We start from the raw sequence: 20,876 nt of genomic DNA, 5'->3' as shown, positions 1-20,876 counted from the left end.
CTTGCTCTATTTCTACCGATTTTCAAACGGTGTGGTTTGTTATAAACGTCAGAGATGTAGTTATGACACTGCATACATATGAATAATTATAACATACATGTTCAAGCATTCGGAATTATAGCCACGTTAATAACGTTTGTAAGAAACCAACCCGTTTGTAAATCCGTCAAGATTTCAGCGAGATAAGAGGATTTGTGTGCGTGCTGATCATTCACCTTAATTCACGTATTACTCCATCATACTGACATTTTGCTCATTCCTTTTGTACTTTTTTTTTTTTTACAAAAACATTTATACTTCTATAGAATATTCTTAGAGATTCTATACTTTCCACATTTATACATATACGTATAGGCCTACACTTATTATTAACCAAACGTATGATTATTTCCCACACTTTATACTGGTCAACTTATCTAGTTTTCTTGTGATTGTATTTCGGTTCCTTTGTTACTGACTGACCTGTTTCTAGTGAAGCTGATTATTTTCCTGTGTTTCGTGGGAATGGGATATAGCCTAGGACACAATCATGAAGATCTGGCTTTTCCCGTGTTTAAAGGGGACCTATTATGCAAAATTCACTTTTTGGACATAAATGTGTGTTGGCAGTGTGTACACAACCACCCTACAGTGATAAAAATCCACCCACTCCTTTTTTTTAACATCCCCATAAATCATAAGCAGTATCTCGTCATAATATGGCAAGCCGTTTTAACTTTTATTCATTTCCAGGATACTAATTCTTGATATCAACAATTCAATTTTTAATAGTTAAAATGATAGTTATTGATATCAGGAATTAGATTTTCTACTATACAATGGCAATTTTTGATATCAGAAATTACATTTCCACTAGTAACAATGCTAATTCTTGATATCCACAATTAAATTTCAACTAGTAAAAACTATAATTCTTGATATCTGTAATTGTATTTTCACTAGTGAAATGTCACCATAGGCTGCCATTCAAAATCCATTGTTGATATCAAGAATTGATTTCTTACTTGTTGAAATTACAATTTCACATATCAGAAATACAATTCTTACTAGTAAAAACCTTTATTTTTGATATCAAGAATTAAACTGTCACTAGTTGAAATGTCTATTCTTGATATCAACAATTGAATTGCTACTAGTGACAATGTTAATTTTTGATATCAATAACTCAATTTTCACTAGTGACAATGTTAATTTCTGATATCATGAATGTGATTGTTACTAGTAAGAAAGACATTTTAGATATCTGAAATAATATTGATATCAGAAATACATTTTCAGATATCAAAAATGAACATTTTTACTAGTAGCAATTCAATTGTTGATATCAAGAATAGACATTTCAACTAGTGACAATTGAATTATTGATATCAGTAATTCGCATTTTTACTAGTAACAATGTAATTATTGATATCAAAAATTATATTTCTACTAGTAAGAAATCAATTCTTGATATCAACAATTGATTTTGAATGGCAGCCTATTCATTAGTAACTAATGAATAAGCACTAGTATCTAATAAATAAGTACTAGTACCAATTTAATAGGCACTAGAATCTAATGAATAACTACTAGTATCTTTTAAAAAGGTACTAGTATCTAAGTATCTAAAGAATAAGCACTAGTAACTAATGAATAAGCACTAGTACTTAATGGAATAGATACTAGTGTCTAAAAAATAAGTAGCATGAAAATAGACACTAGTAGGTTTTAAAGATTAAATGTTAAAACGGCTTGCCATACATATGGTGACATTTCACTAGTGAAAATATAATTACAGATATCAACAATTTAATTTAATTTAACAATGTAATTCGTGATATCAACAATTAATATCCTGGAAATTAATAAATGTTAAAATGGCTTGCCATACAACGACCTGTTTTCACAATGCGGCTTTAGTGATGCCACTAAAGCCACAGGCCCCGCCCACGAGTGTTGACAGACCCGCCCTGATCGAGTTGTACACATCCGCCATTGCTGCACCGAGGAGTATGTCTCCCAAGCGTAGTCGGTGTTGTGTAGCTGGATGTATTAATCCACATAGCTCTATATATTTACTCCCGAAATCTGAGCCGCTGAAGACGAGGTGGATTAATTTTGTTTTTGAAGAGAATGCTCCCTCAACTCTACCAAAATTCGTTTACGTCTGCTCGAATCATTTTACACCGGACTGCTTTTTGAACGAGGCTCAGTATAAAGCAGGTTTTGCAAAAAAGTTGCTCCTGAAGGATGCAGCGGTGCCAACTGTTCGTGATCCAGCTACACATCTAGAAGTAAGTATTACATTACATTTACGCATTTGGCAGACGCTTTTATCCAAAGTGACTTACATTACACATTCTTATTAGTTCTTGCTTTTCCTGGGAATCGAACCCGTGACCTTGGCATTACAGGTACCAATGCTCTACTGTTTGAGCGACAGGAAAGCCTTTATTATGCGTTGGTTGTCCAAATTGCGTTTGAATTTGTCAAGTTCATTATAACATGTTAGACTTATACAGTTTGTGATAGCACCATTAGTCCAGCTATGTTGTGTGTTTTTTTTATTGCGCTGATATGGAGTCTTTATTTGTAAAGCACATCAGATCAGAACCAGCCAAACCAGATGTGCGCGAATCTACCAGAAACCATGAGAAGTGAAACCCAGTAACTTTGTTTTGGTGAGCCTTTCTCTGCAAGCATGTCAAAAATAATAAGCCGATTAGATTTCGCTCCCCTTCTGGCGTAGGAAGAGGATCTTATTATAATATTAATCTGCACGTTTCACCCACGGAGCCGCCATTTGGTTTCGCAAGCGAGTCGCCAGTTCTAACACAATGGCAAAAGTGCGAGCAAAGCATGCGAACTGTTCAGTCGTTGGCTGCACAGACGAGCACAGGACCCTGTTCAGAGTCCCAGCCTCGGAGAAGACGAGAGAGCAGTGGGTTCATTTCATTTTCAGCGGGAATCCCCCAGAAACTGTCTGCAAAAACCTGCTTGTGTGCGCGCATCACTTCAAGCCGGAGTGCTTTCGCAACCTTGGACAGTATAAAGCAGGATTTGCTTCAAAGTTGTTCGTGAACGAGGGAGCGATCCCAACTGAGCGAGGCAAAGCTGCAGATGAAGGAAATGTAAGTATTTTTAAGCAGTGGCGTCACTGGACTAATCATTAGGGGCTCGAGTCCCGGATGTTTCTGGGCTGAAACGGGTCCCTGGGTTTGGGGGAAATCTGATACGAATTAAGTAAATATTGGCTGTTTAATCTTAGTTCGGAGCTGTCGCTGACTGGTGGTGATTGTTGAGATCTGTCTCTCCCTCGCACAGCGGCAACAACACACACACACACACACACACACACACACAGAGAGAGAGAAAGAGAGATACACGTCACGTACCACGTGAGTGATTTCAGCCTATCCTAGCAAGAGTTGCGCGCAACCTCAGTCAAAATAAATAAATAACGCAGTTAGTACAGCACATAGAGGTACAGCACAGACAATGACAAATAAATATCAAACGAGTCTTCTTTATTTTTGGCACAACACGAAGAAAGGTATCTTTTAGCTGTTCTGAAGCTCTGTTAGGTGAAAACTACTAGAGAAAAATTAACTGAACTAATGAATGATTCAGACCCTTTTCACAGACTGTGATCACGCGTTTTTTATATTTACTTTTTTTTTTAAATGTATGTACATGTATAACACTGTAATTTGTATTATATTACCTCTCAAGAAACTAGTTAATGCTGCTGTGCGTGTGTTTCTAATACAGCTTATCAATCTATCTCTATATTTTACTCTTTTGAAAGTTGTGAAAACACTTGTGGAGTTTTTCTTTTGCTATTTGAGCAAACAGGAACACACAAAAAATATATTTAATGTAATCTCTCATTCACCGTTTAAAGAGTAACTAAACCCGTGATGTAAGCAGGTTCCAGCCCTTGGTGGTATAAAAACCATCTTGCTTCGTCAAAACCACTGTAGCGAGTCAGGAGTTGGAATTGCGAGTATTGAAAACTATCAGGATAGAGTATTTTAGCATCTATTTAGCATAGCATTTATATAGTTATTTAGATAATTTCGTGTAGCCTAGGTAGTTAATTAGCATAGTTGTTAGTGTAGTATTGTTAGAAGCAGTATTGCATAAGGATAGCTTCAAGTTAGCGTAGATCTATCTGTATTTAGTACAGTGGTCAGGATGGTACGTAGGTGTAGTGTTGCTGGTTGCAGAAGCACTGCTGGACTGCATAGCTTTCCAGCGGACTTGGAAATTAGGCGCCAGTGGTTGCATGCACTTGGCCTGGAAGACCGCGAGTTCCCGCCTAGAGCTGGAGTGTGCAACCTGCATTTTACGCGGGATTGCTTCTCCAACGCAATAGAGGTGGAAATGGGCTTCTCCACACAGCTCGCGCTGAAAAGAGACGCAGTGCCAAACACTGCTCCTCCTGCATGGACTCCACCACCGCAGCGGCGTCTTGAGGTGAGTGATCATATATATATTTTAATCACAATTTATGGTTAGGCTAAAGTTAATCCTCTGGGGTCGACAAACGCGCCAGCGCATTTTGCTGTATTTTTTCACATAGCGGCAATATATGAATATGCCTACAGAGAGCGTTCAGGTGAAGGTGGGGGAGAAAAGTCCTCGACTTCAAATGACAGCTCTGTTGCAACCAAGGGGGTGATCTTTCAGAAAACACTGAAGCTTCCCCGGGCGCCGCCATTGATTAGCAGACCATCGCCTGCTGTTAGCATTCCATTGACTCCCATTCATTTTGGCGTCACTTTGACAGCGAATAACTTTACATCTGAGGCGTTTAAAGATTCCATTTGTCCATTATTTATTTCTAAAGAAACACGACAATGTATAAAAGGCTCCATTATCTTGTATCTTACGTTATGGCCCCGTAGAAGCAGTTTTTGTAAAAATAGGCTAACGATTGGGTCATAACCACGCTACTCTCTGTCGCACAGTAGAGAGATTACCGTATGGACAGGAGGAGAAGCTCGCGGGCAATCGGGGGGACGTGGAGGCAAAATGACAAAATAATTAATCAGAATACTTAGCAAAAGTTGCTCCTGCTCCAGCTCATGGACAGCTCCTCCTCACACTCTCCGTCTCTGTGAGATTCGGAAGGGAATGATTCAGATTTCTCTCGGCACAGCTACTAGAAGACAGACGGGTTGCTCACGTCACATCTACGTCGTCAAGCTCAGTTTGAGTCTGCGCAGTCGCTCAGCCATCAGGAAGAAGAGCTTCTAATTGACTTCACTTTTCACCGCTGAATCCAATGGGGTCGCTGTGTCCAGTTTATATACTGTCTATGGTTTAGTTACCCTTTAAGTTTACCCAACTATGATGACTTCCGCTTGTGAGAAACCCGGAAATGTGAAAAGGGTCTATTGACATTTAATGACTTTTAAATGGCCAGGAATCGGGTTTCCTGACATTTATATTTGCCTGATTTCAATGCTGAGGAAATACATAAAGCAAAGCCTGAAAGCACACAAGCTAAATACAATATCGATCTAAATCTGGAAGATATCGCCCAGCCCTAGAAAGCAGTTAAAGCACTTAGACATAACAAGCATATGACTTTCTGCATTATAAAAAGTATTTAAGTTAAAAATCGATCAATGACATTTAAAATCCAACAAAAGGAGGAATATTAGTGCTATTTGGTAAAAAAAAAGAAAAAAGTGCAAAAGTAATGTAAATGTTTAACCACCACTGTAACAGTCATAAGGATTTACAAACATATAATCAGTTTTTTTTATATATTTTTTTTATAAATAGAAATCTCAAGACATCAGCCGCAGAGTCGTGTAGTTTTCATTAGTAGTAGGAGTATTGTTTTAAGTTTTGATGCTTAACTTTCCAGATGGCAGTGGTGGCAGTGTCACAGATGGCAGTAGAAATGGCAAGCAACAGGATCAGTTACAATTGGATGCGGGTATGTGTGTGTGTGTGTGTGTGTGGTTCAGGTATATCCTATATGTTATGGGGACAAATCATGTTTTAAGCTTATTTTTCTTATCCCACTGACAGATAATTGTACTTGTACTTTTAAGCAAAATACACTTATAATTTATATATTTTTTCCTCAGGAAAAAATACTACTTTTGTCAGTTTGCTTATCAAGTAAATGCATCTGGATTTAAGAATATTTTGACATTTTGACTGGAAATAAGAAAAAAAAAAAAAACGACTAAGACAAGCATTTTTTTGCAGTGTAAGGGGTAGAATATACAGTTTGTACAGTATTAAAATCTTTGTCTATGGAATATCCCCATAAAACATGAAAACTCAACATTTGTGGTGTGTGAGTCTGTGTGCGTGTGTATGTAAATTAGGACTACAATATATAAAATTATGAATAACACAGCATTTTTTTTGTAGTTGTATCAGAAATTAGCTGTTTACATACAAATACATTATACTCTGTATTTTACTTTTGTTAGAGAGGCACAGAATCTAGCGAGAAACACAATGATTTAGGAACTTTGGAAATCAGGACACAAACAAGTTAATCTCAAAGGAGATCCTTTCAGCAGAAATGCTTTGACAACAGAGATGCCACATTCTGCTCTGCTTGCAGAAACTTTGGAAAGCATCCAGCACTAAATAATAAAGATAGTCTGATAGTTTTCAAACTGGAAACGAGCTCTCGACAGTTTCAGAGAGCATGAAGCAAGTTCGGGACACAGGGCTTCAGTGCTTGCTTGGAAGAATTACAAAGCCAGTTTAACAGAAGGCAGTGCTTTAAGCTTTTTAGGGAAGCAAGGTATTTCTTTTCGAGGACGTGAAGAAGCAGAGTCCAGTTGATGAAACTGTTAGGTGGGTTACAGTTAAAGACCAGATATGATTAATTAAGACCAGGAGTTAGAAGTGCAGTCAGTTGAAGAAAAGAGTCAGAATTATAATAAATGAAAGAAAAGTTTTACTGAAGATAGTTTGCAGTTTCATCAGCTGAAGTCAACTTCAAGACTCACAGGAGTTCGTAGGCCGCTCCGCTTTCAGTTACAAAGACCACAGCAGTTATACCCTTCACCAAGCTCTAAGCTACGTCATTACTTTAGGTTGAAAGATTATGATTGGCTAAGAAATAGATAAACATAGTAATTTTCCACACTTGGACTGATAGGCAGTAGCACATCTCCATAGTCTGTCCGGCTGCCACCAGGACCCTGAGTCAGTGGTCCTCTGCGGTCACAAGACTGTGTGTCTAGACGCCAACATGTCGAAGAAAACATGTCGGGCTCTAACAATAAACAGGAGAGTCTCCTCAGTGAGAGGACACTTTAATCTAACAGTAAAGACTTTAGATGGTCACTCAACTATAGGTTTCAGTGACCCCTGTGACCTATAGTTGTCATGGTGAGCTACAAGAAAAGATATACAGTGAGGAAAATAAGTATTTGAACACCCTGCTATTTTGCAAGTTCTCCCACTTGGAAATCATGGAGGGGTCTGAAATTGTCATCGTAGGTGCATGTCCACTGTGAGAGACATAATCTAAAAAAAAAAATCCAGAAATCACAATATATGATTTTTTAACTATTTATTTGTATGATACAGCTGCAAATAAGTATTTGAACACCTGTCTATCAGCTAGAATTCTGACCCTCAAAGACCTGTTAGTCTGCCTTTAAAATGTCCACCTCCACTCCATTTATTATCCTAAATTAGATGCACCTGTTTGAGGTCGTTAGCTGCATAAAGACACCTGTCCACCCCATACAATCAGTAAGAATCCAACTACTAACATGGCCAAGACCAAAGAGCTGTCCAAAGACACTAGAGACAAAATTGTACACCTCCACAAGGCTGGAAAGGGCTACGGGGAAATTGCCAAGCAGCTTGGTGAAAAAAGGTCCACTGTTGGAGCAATCATTAGAAAATGGAAGAAGCTAAACATGACTGTCAATCTCCCTCGGACTGGGGCTCCATGCAAGATCTCACCTCGTGGGGTCTCAATGATCCTAAGAAAGGTGAGAAATCAGCCCAGAACTACACGGGAGGAGCTGGTCAATGACCTGAAAAGAGCTGGGACCACCGTTTCCAAGGTTACTGTTGGTAATACACTAAGACGCCATGGTTTGAAATCATGCATGGCACGGAAGGTTCCCCTGCTTAAACCAGCACATGTCAAGGCCCGTCTTAAGTTTGCCAATGACCATTTGGATGATCCAGAGGAGTCATGGGAGAAAGTCATGTGGTCAGATGAGACCAAAATAGAACTTTTTGGTCATAATTCCACTAAACGTGTTTGGAGGAAGAAGAATGATGAGTACCATCCCAAGAACACCATCCCTACTGTGAAGCATGGGGGTGGTAGCATCATGCTTTGGGGGTGTTTTTCTGCACATGGGACAGAGCGACTGCACTGTATTAAGGAGAGGATGACCGGGGCCATGTATTGCGAGATTTTGGGGAACAACCTCCTTCCCTCAGTTAGAGCATTGAAGATGGGTCGAGGCTGGGTCTTCCAACATGACAATGACCCGAAGCACACAGCCAGGATAACCAAGGAGTGGCTCTGTAAGAAGCATATCAAGGTTCTGGCGTGGCCTAGCCAGTCTCCAGACCTAAACCCAATAGAGAATCTTTGGAGGGAGCTCAAACTCTGTGTTTCTCAGCGACAGCCCAGAAACCTGACTGATCTAGAGAAGATCTGTGTGGAGGAGTGGGCCAAAATCCCTCCTGCAGTGTGTGCAAACCTGGTGAAAAACTACAGGAAACGTTTGACCTCTGTAATTGCAAACAAAGGCTACTGTACCAAATATTCACATTGATTTTCTCAGGTGTTCAAATACTTATTTGCAGCTGTATCATACAAATAAATAGTTAAAAAATCATACATTGTGATTTTGCAAAGAGAACTTGCAAAATAGCAGGGTGTTCAAATACTTATTTTCCTCACTGTATATATATTAACACGTGTTGAAGACCTTTCTCAAACAAAACGAGTCCGTATTTCATTTCTGGAAGCCGGGCTGAATGAGCAAGCACTGTTGCTGTATTCCTGGCATAGGCCAGACCCTCAGTCACCTCTCAGATAGTTCATACAGACATTAAAGAATACATGAAAATAACATTTCAGTGATCACACTGCTAATGTCTATAAGTAAAATCTCATAAGCCTAGAGAAGTCATTCAACTCATGTGATATTTAGAAGGAAAAATATTGATTAATAGCTTGATTATAATCACTCATTAGAATCATTATTATTCCAGAATCCACCCGTTCAAAACTCCTGGAGAACTTTGACCCCTTCCTTCAAAGCTACAAACCACCCTCAAATGCTACCTACCTCTGTCCTTCCTCACAAAATGAGATGATTGAATGTTGTGCATCAGAAATAACTGCTTGTGTAGTTGAAGAGCTGAAATGTTCGCAGTTATGGCTGATGAAGCAAGGGATGGTCATGTCGAGAAGCTTGCAATATATATGCGGATAATGGCACAGTAAAAGAGTCCTTAACTGAACCGTCCGACATCACCAGTTTCAATGCCGAGTCGATCACTGATGCTTACATCAGAAGATTTGAATGATCTCCTCTGTGTGGCTCAAACCTCATGTATGATGGGGCTTCAGTGATGAAAGGTGCAGTTAGAGGAGTTCAAGCAGCCCGAAGCACTTTATGGACATCGTGATGCCCATGAACTGAATTTGGTACTTTGCCACACTTGTAGGGCTGTGCCAGAGGCAGACGACTTTCTGGAAACATTGGGGAATGTATATTCTTCCTTTAGTGTTTGAGTAGTCAATCATCAAGGCACAGCTGGGTTTAGAGAACAGCGGATTTGTCCAGCTCTGTAAAACTAGATGGGGATGCCAGCTCAACTCAAAATCTAACAGCTTTGTTAAGTTGCCTGGAAAAAGTTGCCACACCCATAGCATTTGGACTGTTGTCAAAACTGTCCAGGTTTTCAAGAAGTGTTTACATGCTTGTGATGTGTCTGCTCAGAGGGGCTCCATAAATATCTCCAGAAAGAATCTGTGGACTCTGTGTGCACAAGCAACACTCTTAACACTGACGTTAAAGCAACACTATGGAGCTTTTCCTCTGCGGTCCCCCTACAGGTTGGAAGCGGAATTGTCCATTACCGCTGTCGTAAATCATTTAGCCTACTGTCGCTCGCTCGCTGTTTATCCAGCACTGGCTTTGGAATGAACGATGTCCATAGACAAGGTAGAGTATGATGCATGCTTTTATGAAAGTATGACGTATTGCGACATCAGAAACGAAGAAAAACAAAATAATGACTATTGTAACGCTTGCCGTAAAGCAAGTCAAATTTGTAGTTTTCTTACGTCTCATTAGAACTACAGAAACGCGACCCGATCTGGCAATCTGACATAGTGCGGTTATAGCAGATAAAGGACCGCAAAGCGGAGGCAGAAGTGCCTTTCACCCTGTTACGACTTGATGAACCACTGAAACCATTTTGGAAACATTATTTTAAGGTAAAAAATGTCACATAGTGTTGCTTTAATGCGGAGCAATGAAGAAACAGCAAGGAGACAAAGATCATTTGTGAGTCCAATATATCTCAGAGACCCTGTCTGGTCCCCGGCGTAGAAACAAATCAGTGCAGTGGTAAAGGGCGGTTTCTTTCATCTGAGATCGGTTGCAAAATTAAAACAAATAAGATGACTGTAATCCACGCTCTCATGACGTCCCGTCTGGACTGCTGTGGTTCCTGTACTGTGGCCGGCCTCAAACTGACGTCTCTCACCAAAAACTGTCCAAAATGCTGCAGCGATCTCTTATCTTGGAAAAAGGAGGTTGCAAAAAGTATTTAATAAAAGGGGGCAAATAATTGTTCCCAACATGTTTTGGAGAAAAACATTTATTTCATAATGTGATTTTCCCCCCACTTTCAATTCTTTTACTTCAATGAAAGGTTAGATTTTTGCATTTAAAAGAAATATATATCAAAAGGATAAACGATGCAGATTTATTTTTTACAGCCATCTTTGATCATATTTACCAAGGGGGCAAATAATTCTGACCAGCACTGTATGCACTGTGTAGTGTGATAGAACATGTGTTGATTATTTTTTCCATTGGGCTTTAGGCAAGCCCATCTGTGCGGTTTGCTGATGTGGCCTGCCAGACGGATCCACCAATCACCCGTTCATGGATGAAGACTCGCACACCTCCCTTCAGAAGCACAGGTTTGATTTACTGTACATCTACATTTAATCCTTTAGCAGATGCTTATCCAAAGTGACTTACAAATGAGGAGAGCAATAAAAGCAGTCAAATCAACAATAGGGCAACAATATGCATTGCAAATGAATAAAAGTATTGATTTATTTTATTTCTTTCCCCAAAAATAAAATTAAAATTCTTACTGACCCCAAACTTTTGAAGGGTCGTGTTTAATGTTACAAAAGCTTTAGATTTCAGATAAATGCTGTTTTTTTTTACTTTCTATTCATCAAAGCATCATGAAATACAAGTGTAAAAAACTGTTTTCAACATTGATAATAATCATAAATGTTTCTTGAGCATCAAATCATCATATTAGAGTGATTTCTGAAGGATCATGTGACACTGAAGACTGGAGTAATGATGCTGTAAATTCAGCTTTGATCACAGGAATAAATTACACTTTACTGTATATTCACACAGAAAACAGATATTTTAAACTGTAATAATATTTCACAATATTACTGATTTTGTTTGTATTTTTAATCAAATAAATGCAGCCTTGGTGAGCAGAAGAGACTTCTTTTAAAAACATTAAAAATCTTACCGATCTAAAACTTTTGACCAGTAGTGTATGTATAGAGAGAGAGAGAGAGAGAGAGAGAGAGAGAGAGAGAGAGAATAGTAAGTGTTAATATTGAGTCAAATGTTGGCAAAATAGATGTCTTTTTTAGTCTTTAAAACATTTTTTTTATTGTATTATAAATTCAATGTATTATTATGTTATTATTAATTATTCTTTTAATTTGCAATTCTTAAGATGACACTGAATGCATGTTCTGAATGATCAAAGGTGGCAGTGTGTCCTGCACCGATGCTGGCGTCGACTCCTCAGCGCTCAGAGCTTCAGGACCGTCACGCAAGAGACCCCGCTTGGACCTGAAAGAGGAAGAGGAAGAGGAGGAGGAGGAGCTTTATGAAGGTGGCTCATCTATGATCACTGAAGATCCACATGATGTCCTTCATGATCCTCTACACTCGCTCACTTCAACCCAATCCACAGATGTGACGTGAGTTACATGATATTTGTCATTATCATTTTACGATAAAAATCATAAAAATCTTCTATTTACTTCAGCTCGAACAGAGTGTGAATTGATTATTTTCCTGTGAAATATTTTCTGCTCTGATAGAACGGAACCGTCCATTCCGATCCACAAGATGTCAAAGTACATAGTGTATGAGAGCTGTCTACTGGAGCTGTTTGAGGCGTGCCCGAGGTGTGGACGAGCGTCACGCCCCAAGACCAGGACCATGGGCACGTTCCTCCGAGTGGAGCAGAACTGCCCACATTGTGATTTCTCCAGGACGTGGAACAGTCAGCCGATTATTGGGTCCATTCCTGCCGGGAACCTTCAGCTCACTGCCGCAGTTTATACTTCAGGTGCCTCTTTCTTCACACTCGAGAAGGTAATGACAAACACTCAACTGTGTATCAAATATTTCAGTGTATTTTTATTTTATTTTATTTTATTTTATTTTATTTTATTTTATTTTATTTTATTTTATTTTATTTTATTTTATTTTTATTTCTTTATTTTTATTTTATTTTTAATTTGATTTATTTTTAATCTAATTTGATTTATTTTTTGGTTTATATGTGAGTAATGCTTGTCACATGTTGTTAAGTTTATATCTGTTTTGATAGTATTGTCTATATTGTCTTTTTTCCGTGCCCAGGGACCACAGATGTAAATGAGCTGTATAGCTAATTCTGGTACAGGGCTTGAACTGTGCATGGTCCCTGTCAAATAAACTAATAAAATAAAAAATGTACCAAATAATGTTGCTATATAATGAATATATCTTATCTGACCTCAGATCTTCCAGGCAATGAATCTACAGCTGTGCAAGTACGCCACCTTTCGAAGACTTGCGCGGAGATTCATCGAGCCTGCCATCGTGTACAGGTGGAGGACGACGCAGGACGCCACGCTGGAGCAGCTTATTAGCCAACGGCAGAACGTCATGCTAGCTGGTGACATGAGGACTGACTCGCCAGGTGTGTAGTTCTGAATGTATGTTTCATTGAAGAATAATGGGAAAGCAACTGGTCAAGAATTTTTAATTATTTTCAAAGGTCATTCTGCAAAATATGGCAGCTACACGATGATGGACCTGCGGAACAAGAAGATTATTGATCTTCAGCTGGTTCAGGTGAGCGGGAGGGCCAGCTGGGGAGAAATAGCCGTGCCGTGGGCAGTAACGGGGAACAGTTTGGGTGTGCATGCGAGTTGGTTCTATGAAAACTGAAGGGAAAACACAGATATGGGTAAAATTGTCATGAAATAAAATATTGGAATTAATGTAATTGAAGAGATGGCACTGAAGATCCTCACTGTGTTTTGCTAACATGGCGAACTACGCTTTTTTTTCCTTTTATATCAGAGCAATGAAGTCGCTGGGAGTCGCCATATGGAGATGGAGGGTCTGAAGAGAAGCCTTGCTCTTTTGGAGGAACGTGGCGTTACTTTGAATAGTATCGTGACCGACCGTCGTCCGCAAATTCAGAGATTCCTGAAGGAGACCAGGATCAAGCACTACTACGATGTTTGGCGTTTAGAAAAGAGTATGCTGTCCTCTTCTTTTAATATTTTTAAATAAGGGGAACAACACCAGTACAAGAGGGTCCCTGTTCACTTGTGAAAAGTTTGTTTGATGACATTGTATCGTAAATGATCACAGACATGTGTCCATTATTATCAAAACAGAAACATGTAATGAGTGGTAAATATTGTTTTTTTTACAATATTAGAGAGACTTAGGTAAGTAGTCTTGTAGGGCTGGGTATTGACACATTTCACAATTTGATTCGATTTCGATTCAATATTGATTATTTTGGATATCAGGTTCAATACATGGCAAATTTTCTCAAGGAAAACAAATCTCTTCACTAATGCTGTAAACTATGAGAGTCAGCGAGCCTATAGGCTTCATTAGCCTACTATAATATTGAAGGTAAAGATTAACTGATTTGTATACAAACACTTAAATTACACTTTTATTTATTTTTATAATAATAAAGTTATATGAAATATAAACATTTAAATGGTGGCTGTCATAAAAACCTGCCAGATTTATTCAAACATGCATTAACAATTGAAGAACATAAAAAATTATATGCAAGTAATAGGGTGCATATATTTAGCAAAATGCTTCTCTCTAGAGTTAATTTTTCTCGCTGACTAACGAGTTTATGGTCACTGGATATGGTTTTTCTGAGGTAAATGTGACGTTACATGACATTGTTTACTGACGTCTTTCCACGGTTGAAACACTGATTGGGCGATTCCATGTCACATGATTTCGATAAGTTGTAAAGTGGACGTAATTTGAAATCATATCAATAGTAACAAAGCACAAAGATTATTGCGATTTATTGGATGGGATGCGTGCTACAATGTTCCATTCATTCATCAACTGAAAACAGGATGACTAATGGATTCTTGGGATTTAAGAATCGATATCGGTTCGTAAAAATGAGAATTGATTAAAATCGAGAAATCTATATTTTTTTACCCAGCCCTATAGTCTTGTATTTCATATACAGTATATATTTGCATAACTGAAATACACTTTTTGTATTGTTAGGACTGTCCAAAAAGTTGGTCCTGATTTCAAAGAACAAGGACTGTGACGTACTGAAGAAGTGGATTCATAGTATAAAACACCACATGTACTGGACAGCAGCTTCATCAACATCAGGGCCAGAGAGGGTGGCAAAGTGGACGTCTATCCTAAATCATATCCGAGATGTCCACGTCCACGAAGACCCTGCTTTCCCCCAGTGTCTGCATGCACCACGCACATCAAGGGACAAAAGCAAATGGTTGAAAGCAGGTGCGTAGTTGAAATGTAAAGGTTGAGTGGACCTCTCATTCAGACTATATACACTATCACAATTTTCCAAATTTCTGTCTGGTTGTGCATTTAGATTTTTAGATGATGGGAAAGTTTTTAACCATTACCACTTACTCATATGTACAGTGATTCTGTTCAACACATCTAATATGTGGTATTACTCATGTTTTCATAGGAACAGAGGCCTTCATCAAAGTAGAGAAGGCCTTGACCAATAAGAGGATCTTAAAAGATGTGGAGAAGATGAGCCCGCACCACCAGACCTCGTCGCTCGAGGCTTTTCACAGCAGTATTTTACGTTTTGCGCCTAAGAACGCGGTATTTCCTTTTCTTGGAACGTTGTGCAGGTACATACAACATTGTTGCCGTACTGAAATGAATTAAATTCATACATTGTGTTCAAGGGTTACACATGTATTATTTGTCTTCCTAAGACTCTACCTAGCTGCCATGCACTTCAACGAAAATGCTGGGCGTCCCCAAGCAACGTCATCAACCGGTGAGCTGCTATACAGATTGAACTTACCCAAGTCCAAGAAGGGAGAATTTTCCATGAAGCCTGTGAAAGTAGATCCAACGTATGGTAAGTTTTACAAGCTTTTATTGTAAAAACCACACCAAGCCAAGAAAACCTGCAAAGAGACCATGTGAACAATATAATATAAAATGCACTGTATTTAAATGTGCAAAAGGCCTTCTACATCACTAACCATTTGCAAGAAGTGTGTAGTCACGTTTTGTTTGTATTACAGATTATGTGGATGAACTGATGGACCTCATCTTTGAGAAGGTGTTTGAGGACCCTGGTCCATATGAGGCCGAGGTGCAGAAGATCCCCATCCCTGACGAGCTCTCTGCCCAGTTTGAAAAGCCAGACAAGATGGAAGTGATAGCCTCATATGTTTCAAGGTTCAATCAAGGGCTGGTCTGAATCCCGAGCGTCGGGGAATTCCCGCCGTACACGTAGCACTACCCATGAGGCCCAGGAAGCCCCAAACCCAGCTTACAAAGCTTCTGTGGGCCAGATGTCTGTAACGGCTGAGAACAGTGGAGAGAGAATCAGGACTGCTGGATTGTTCAATTCTAACGTGCAATACTTGCTGTACAAAAAAAGTGAGTGAGCCTGTGGCGTTCGGTGCTCTATGGGATCAGACTTTCTTCGGTCATTACAGTAGATGATGCAGAAGATGCACAGCATGGCATTTAAAGTGGCCTTCAGGAAAAACACAGGCTATGTGAAGAGGCTCAGGAAACAAGTGACAGTGGTGTGAGAATAAACTTTACAAAATATACTGTCAAAAGAGTCTCAGGATAAAAGCGTCTGCTAAATAATTGAGAGCAAATGTAAAAGTCATTCTAGCCTGCAAACATGTGCTGTCTGTATGATTACTTGTGCATTTAAGCACATAAGAGTTTCTTTTATTATTCATACCACAACACCAAATAAGAGTGTTTTACAGAAATTGTATACTATGTATAATCTTTCAAAGCGAGATTCTAAAATATTCTAAAAAGTGTCTCTTCATTTCATTCTAAATTGACAGCAATATATTTTTTTAATGTCTGGGAACTCAAAAAAAAAAAAAGTGGAATTAAATGGACTGTGCTGACTACTATCCCTCTGGTGAGAATCGTGGACGAACAAAGCGTACCAGTTTCTTTCAGTCCCACGAATGCATCATAATGTTGACCTCCAGCTTCCTCAGTCAAATGTGCTTCACCAGCAGTGATCGTCTTACATGTGCATTAAAACAAGCGTGTCCTGAAGACAAAAAGGTTGATGACGTGTACTCGATTTTCTGCCAATGATTTATTGGTGTGTGTTTACACACGTGCTTCAGACACCGGTCGTGCTGCTGGCGTTCCCCATAGCGTCAGTCCAAAATGCAGTGTTGATTTCCACTTTGGAAAAGAACTCAGTATCCCCTCAAGACTGATCTTTCATTGTTTATAGTCAATTCTATTAAAATTATTTATTTATTAATTGCATTACTTAGTATTAACTGCAAATATACAAATCTGTTGATACATTTATTTTTAAAAAGTTTAATGAGCAAAAAGAGTTCAGATTACAGTAATGACCACATTAGATTACAGTAATGACCTTGAGGCAATGAATTTACTCAATTTTTTTTAGCATGTTAAACTTGTTGCAGTGCAGTCCTTAAGATCATCATCTTCACCCAGATGCGTCTACAGTATGAAACACAAAAATAAATAGAAAACTGACCAAAAAAATGTTCGTCAAATCATAAAGCTGGACACACAAATGAGAATACACATAAGAATGCTCATTAAATCTCTTCCACTGACATTTATCCAGGGAAACTAATAATCTCCTGCCAGCTCTGCTCTCTATTCATCTAGTCTGTGAGCAGTGGAGATGTGGGTCTGTGTGTTCCTCAGGCTACGGGACCCTGAAGACGGCCATAGCTGATGTTCTGCTTTACAGACAGCTAACAGAGATCTGGAGGCTTAAATGTTGGCAAAGAGGATCTCCAAACACCAATAAAATCAGAAAAGAGAGAAAAGGTAAAATGCTGAATTCTGTTTACATGCATGTCACACTCAAACTGTGAAGAGAAACTGCCATGAAGGATGTAATCATTTTCATCTTGAAAATTCATGCAGAGAAAATAATCTGACATTGCACAGATGAAGAAATACAGTTGTCAGAAAAGCAATATGGGAGTGTAGAATCAACAAGAGAGGAGAAAACCAAAATCACATCTGTCCTCTTCCCAGTAATTACAGCTACAGCATTTTTTGTGCATGATTTTACTTGGATGACGTATTTATGAATGAGCTTGATTAGTTAGAACATTTATGTCCTGATATTTCAGATGGGGCTTTTGTTAGGCTCAAATGCTTTTCTGACCCACTGATAATTATAATAAAGAACTGAATGTGGAAAAATCGACGTCATTCAGTTCTTACTGCTGGAAATTGCATTAGCATGCATGCCTTTTTTTGGTTTGTTTTTGAAGGCTGGGGCATTTTTCCAAATAAGCCTTGATGAAATTTCCATTTATAGAGGGGCAGTGGCTGCTAATTAAAGTCAAATCTCTTTTTTCCTTTTGTTTGGAAGCTAAGCCAGTGCCTCCAGCAAAATAAACCCCCTAACCACCTCTAATAAATATTTATTCAGAGAAAGCTGTAATTATGCTTTTTTTTAGAACGCTTTTATGAGGGGATTTTTGTACATAATTATCTCCACATCATTTTGTCTAAAATGGGATCATAATGGAATCAAAGTGTTAATGAAGATAATGTTATCCATTATGTTTGTCATGGAATTTTATGTATAAATAGTTGGGAAAAGGACTGTGCTGAACACTTGAGATATATTCCCACTCAGTGATTTCCACAATTGTTACTTTAAATTTTCTCCTTCCATGAAATAATAAACTGTGGTTAAACTGTCTGTGGATATTAAAATCCCAGCTGTTTCTCATCCTAATAATGTTCACCCATGAACTTGTTAAAGTGGGCTTTCTGGTGAACTGTGACTGCTGTCACATCATAAAAGTAGCTCATTCTCTTCATCTTTATAAACTAATTTGAGTGGGGAAAAAAGCGCTGTATAAATGTCAAAGAGATGACTCACTGTATCACAAATGGCTTTTGTTCATCTGTGAGCTCCAGCACACAAACCAAAATGATGATGACACTAGACACCTCATAGTTACAAAAATACACTAAATTTACTCGTCACATTCACCATCTTGTTTCTCCCTGTCATAGTTCCCTTGCTCATTGATCGCCTTTAAGTTACTGATCACCTGCACCTGTCCTTCATTACCACACTAATCAACACCAATATAAAGACGCTCTCAGTCATTGTCTGGTCTCCAATACGCAATACAGACTCATCTTCACTAAACCCTTTGGAATATATACTTGTACTCCTGCGATCCACTGTGCTACTTACCTGGTCTCCATCACAGTTATCCTGTTCACCAGCCTCATCTATATTCCCACCTTGTGTGTATGCATGTGTGTGCGTGCGCTCACTCCCCTAGAATCTTTATATTGCTACTCAACTGTTTGCTGTTCTTAACCGCATTCATCTCATCTGGGTTTCCATGACAGAAGACCAGACCAACCCAGCAGGCAAAGAGATGCCTCCATTTCACCCAGACGAACAGCTGCTCTTACTCTCCCAAGATGGCCGCCCTTTGGCAGAGTATTGAAATTCTGTGGACCATGAGCTATGGTGAATTTCAGTGAGGTTGCTTTAAAGGACTATTTTCAAGCAGGTTTGGATGAGCCAGTCCAGTGGTCCCAGGGCTCCTCAGTCTGGTGGTCCCTAGGTCCTGGTAGTCCCCAAGTCTGGTTGTCCTGGGTCCAGTGGTCCCCAAGTCTGGTTGTCCTGGGTTTGGTGGTCCCCAAGTCTGGTTGTCCTGGGTTTGGTGGTCCCCAAGTCTGGTTGTCCTGGGTTTGGTGGTCCCCAAGGCTGGTTCTCATGGGTCCGGTGGTCCCCAAGTCTGGTTGTCCTGGGTTTGGTGGTCCCCAAGTCTGGTTGTCCTGAGTTTGGTGGTCCCCAAGTCTGGTTGTCCTGGGTTTGGTGGTCCCCAAGGCTGGTTCTCATGGGTCCGGTGGTCCCCAAGGCTGGTTGTCCTGGGTTTGGTGGTCCCCAAGGCTGGTTGTCTTGGGTCCGGTGGTCCCCAAGGCTGGTTGTCTTGGGTCCGGTGGTCCCCAAGTCGGTTGTCCTGGGTTTGGTGGTCCCCAAGTCTGGTTGTCCTGGGTTTGGTGGTCCCCAAGTCTGGTTGTCCTGGGTTTAGTGGTCCCCAAGGCTGGTTGTCCTGGGTTTGGTGGTCCCCAAGTCTGGTTGTCCTGGGTTTGGTGGTCCCCAAGGCTGGTTCTCATGGGTCCGGTGGTCCCCAAGTCTGGTTGTCTTGGGTTTGGTGGTCCCCAAGTCTGGTTGTCCTGGGTTTGGTGGTCCCCAAGGCAGGTTGTCTTGGGTCCGGTGGTCCCCAAGTTGGTTGCCCTGGGTCCAGTGGTCCCCAAGGCTGGTTGTCATGGGTCCGGCGGTCCCCAAGTCTGGTTGTCCTGGGTCCAGTGGTCTCAGTGGTTTAATGTTCTTCTATCATGGCCATGGAGGTTGTTCCAAGACCCTTAGTCTCAGCCACGGAGACTGTTCCATTCTTCCTCGCCATGGGAAAGGAGGCCGTCCCAACCTCCTTTGGCTCGGCCAAGAAAGCCACTTCATGCTCCCTGATCTCAACCAGACAGGCTGTCCCATGCTCTTTTGTTTCAGCCACTGAGAACGTCCCAAGCTCTATCGACTTGGCCAAGAATGCCACTTTAAACACCCACAACATGACCAGAAAGGCCATCGTCAGAATCAACCAGCCCCTTGGTCCTGCATTACCGGCACCTCCATCTCAGCCGGCCCTCCAGAGTCTCTCCGCTCTCCAGATGCTCTCAAATTCACCGGGCTCAGAAGCCCCATACTCTGCCAGCTCCACCCTGGCTCCCAGCCCCACCGGCTACCCTATGGTATTGGGTCCCCATCAACTCATCACAGGCAACAAACACCCTTCGGGACTCAGTGTGAGGGTGTTGCTTAAAGGTGTTGGCAGCTGCCTCTGGAGGGGGGACATTTCCCCTGTCTTGTTTCTCCCTGTCAAAGTTCCCTTGCTCACCGGTTGACTTAGTTACTAATCAACCGCACCTGTCCCTCATTACCACACTAATCAATGCCACTATAAAGACACTCTCACCTCACACAATCATTGTCTGGTCTCCAATATGGAATACAGACTCATCTTCGCTGAATGCTACCCTTTTATCAAGTAAAATTAAAAAAAT

The 20,876-nt window shown here is 40.1% G+C and overlaps 1 protein-coding gene across 6 annotated transcripts; it reads left to right on the top strand.

Annotated features, from left to right (window-relative positions):
- The first annotated feature begins 1,989 nt into the window (after positions 1–1,989).
- LOC311068164 (uncharacterized protein) lies at positions 1,990–16,841 on the top strand. 6 transcript variants are annotated; one of them, XM_084090443.1, is made up of 12 exons: positions 1,990–2,273; positions 5,861–5,932; positions 11,065–11,164; positions 11,995–12,211; positions 12,335–12,611; positions 13,023–13,203; positions 13,282–13,358; positions 13,590–13,770; positions 14,793–15,041; positions 15,238–15,409; positions 15,497–15,645; positions 15,815–16,635. In XM_084090443.1, the coding sequence occupies exons 1-12, from the start codon at positions 1,992–1,994 to the stop codon at positions 15,991–15,993; spliced, it is 2,136 nt and encodes a 711-aa protein (XP_083946569.1). In that variant the 5' UTR covers positions 1,990–1,991; the 3' UTR covers positions 15,994–16,635. The 6 variants fall into 6 exon arrangements, with proteins under 6 accessions (XP_083946569.1, XP_083946571.1, XP_083946567.1 ...); XM_084090441.1 differs by lacking the exon at positions 1,990–2,273 and adding an exon at positions 2,737–3,110; XM_084090442.1 differs by lacking the exon at positions 1,990–2,273 and adding an exon at positions 3,422–4,458.
- Positions 16,842–20,876: the final 4,035 nt, after the last annotated feature.

This window comes from Abramis brama, assembly GCF_963993115.1.
Source record: "Abramis brama genome assembly, chromosome: 18".
Classification (NCBI taxonomy): Eukaryota; Metazoa; Chordata; class Actinopteri; order Cypriniformes; family Leuciscidae; genus Abramis; species Abramis brama.
The sequence above is the reverse complement of the archived record's forward strand: the minus strand, read 5'-3'. Positions and strand labels throughout refer to the sequence as shown.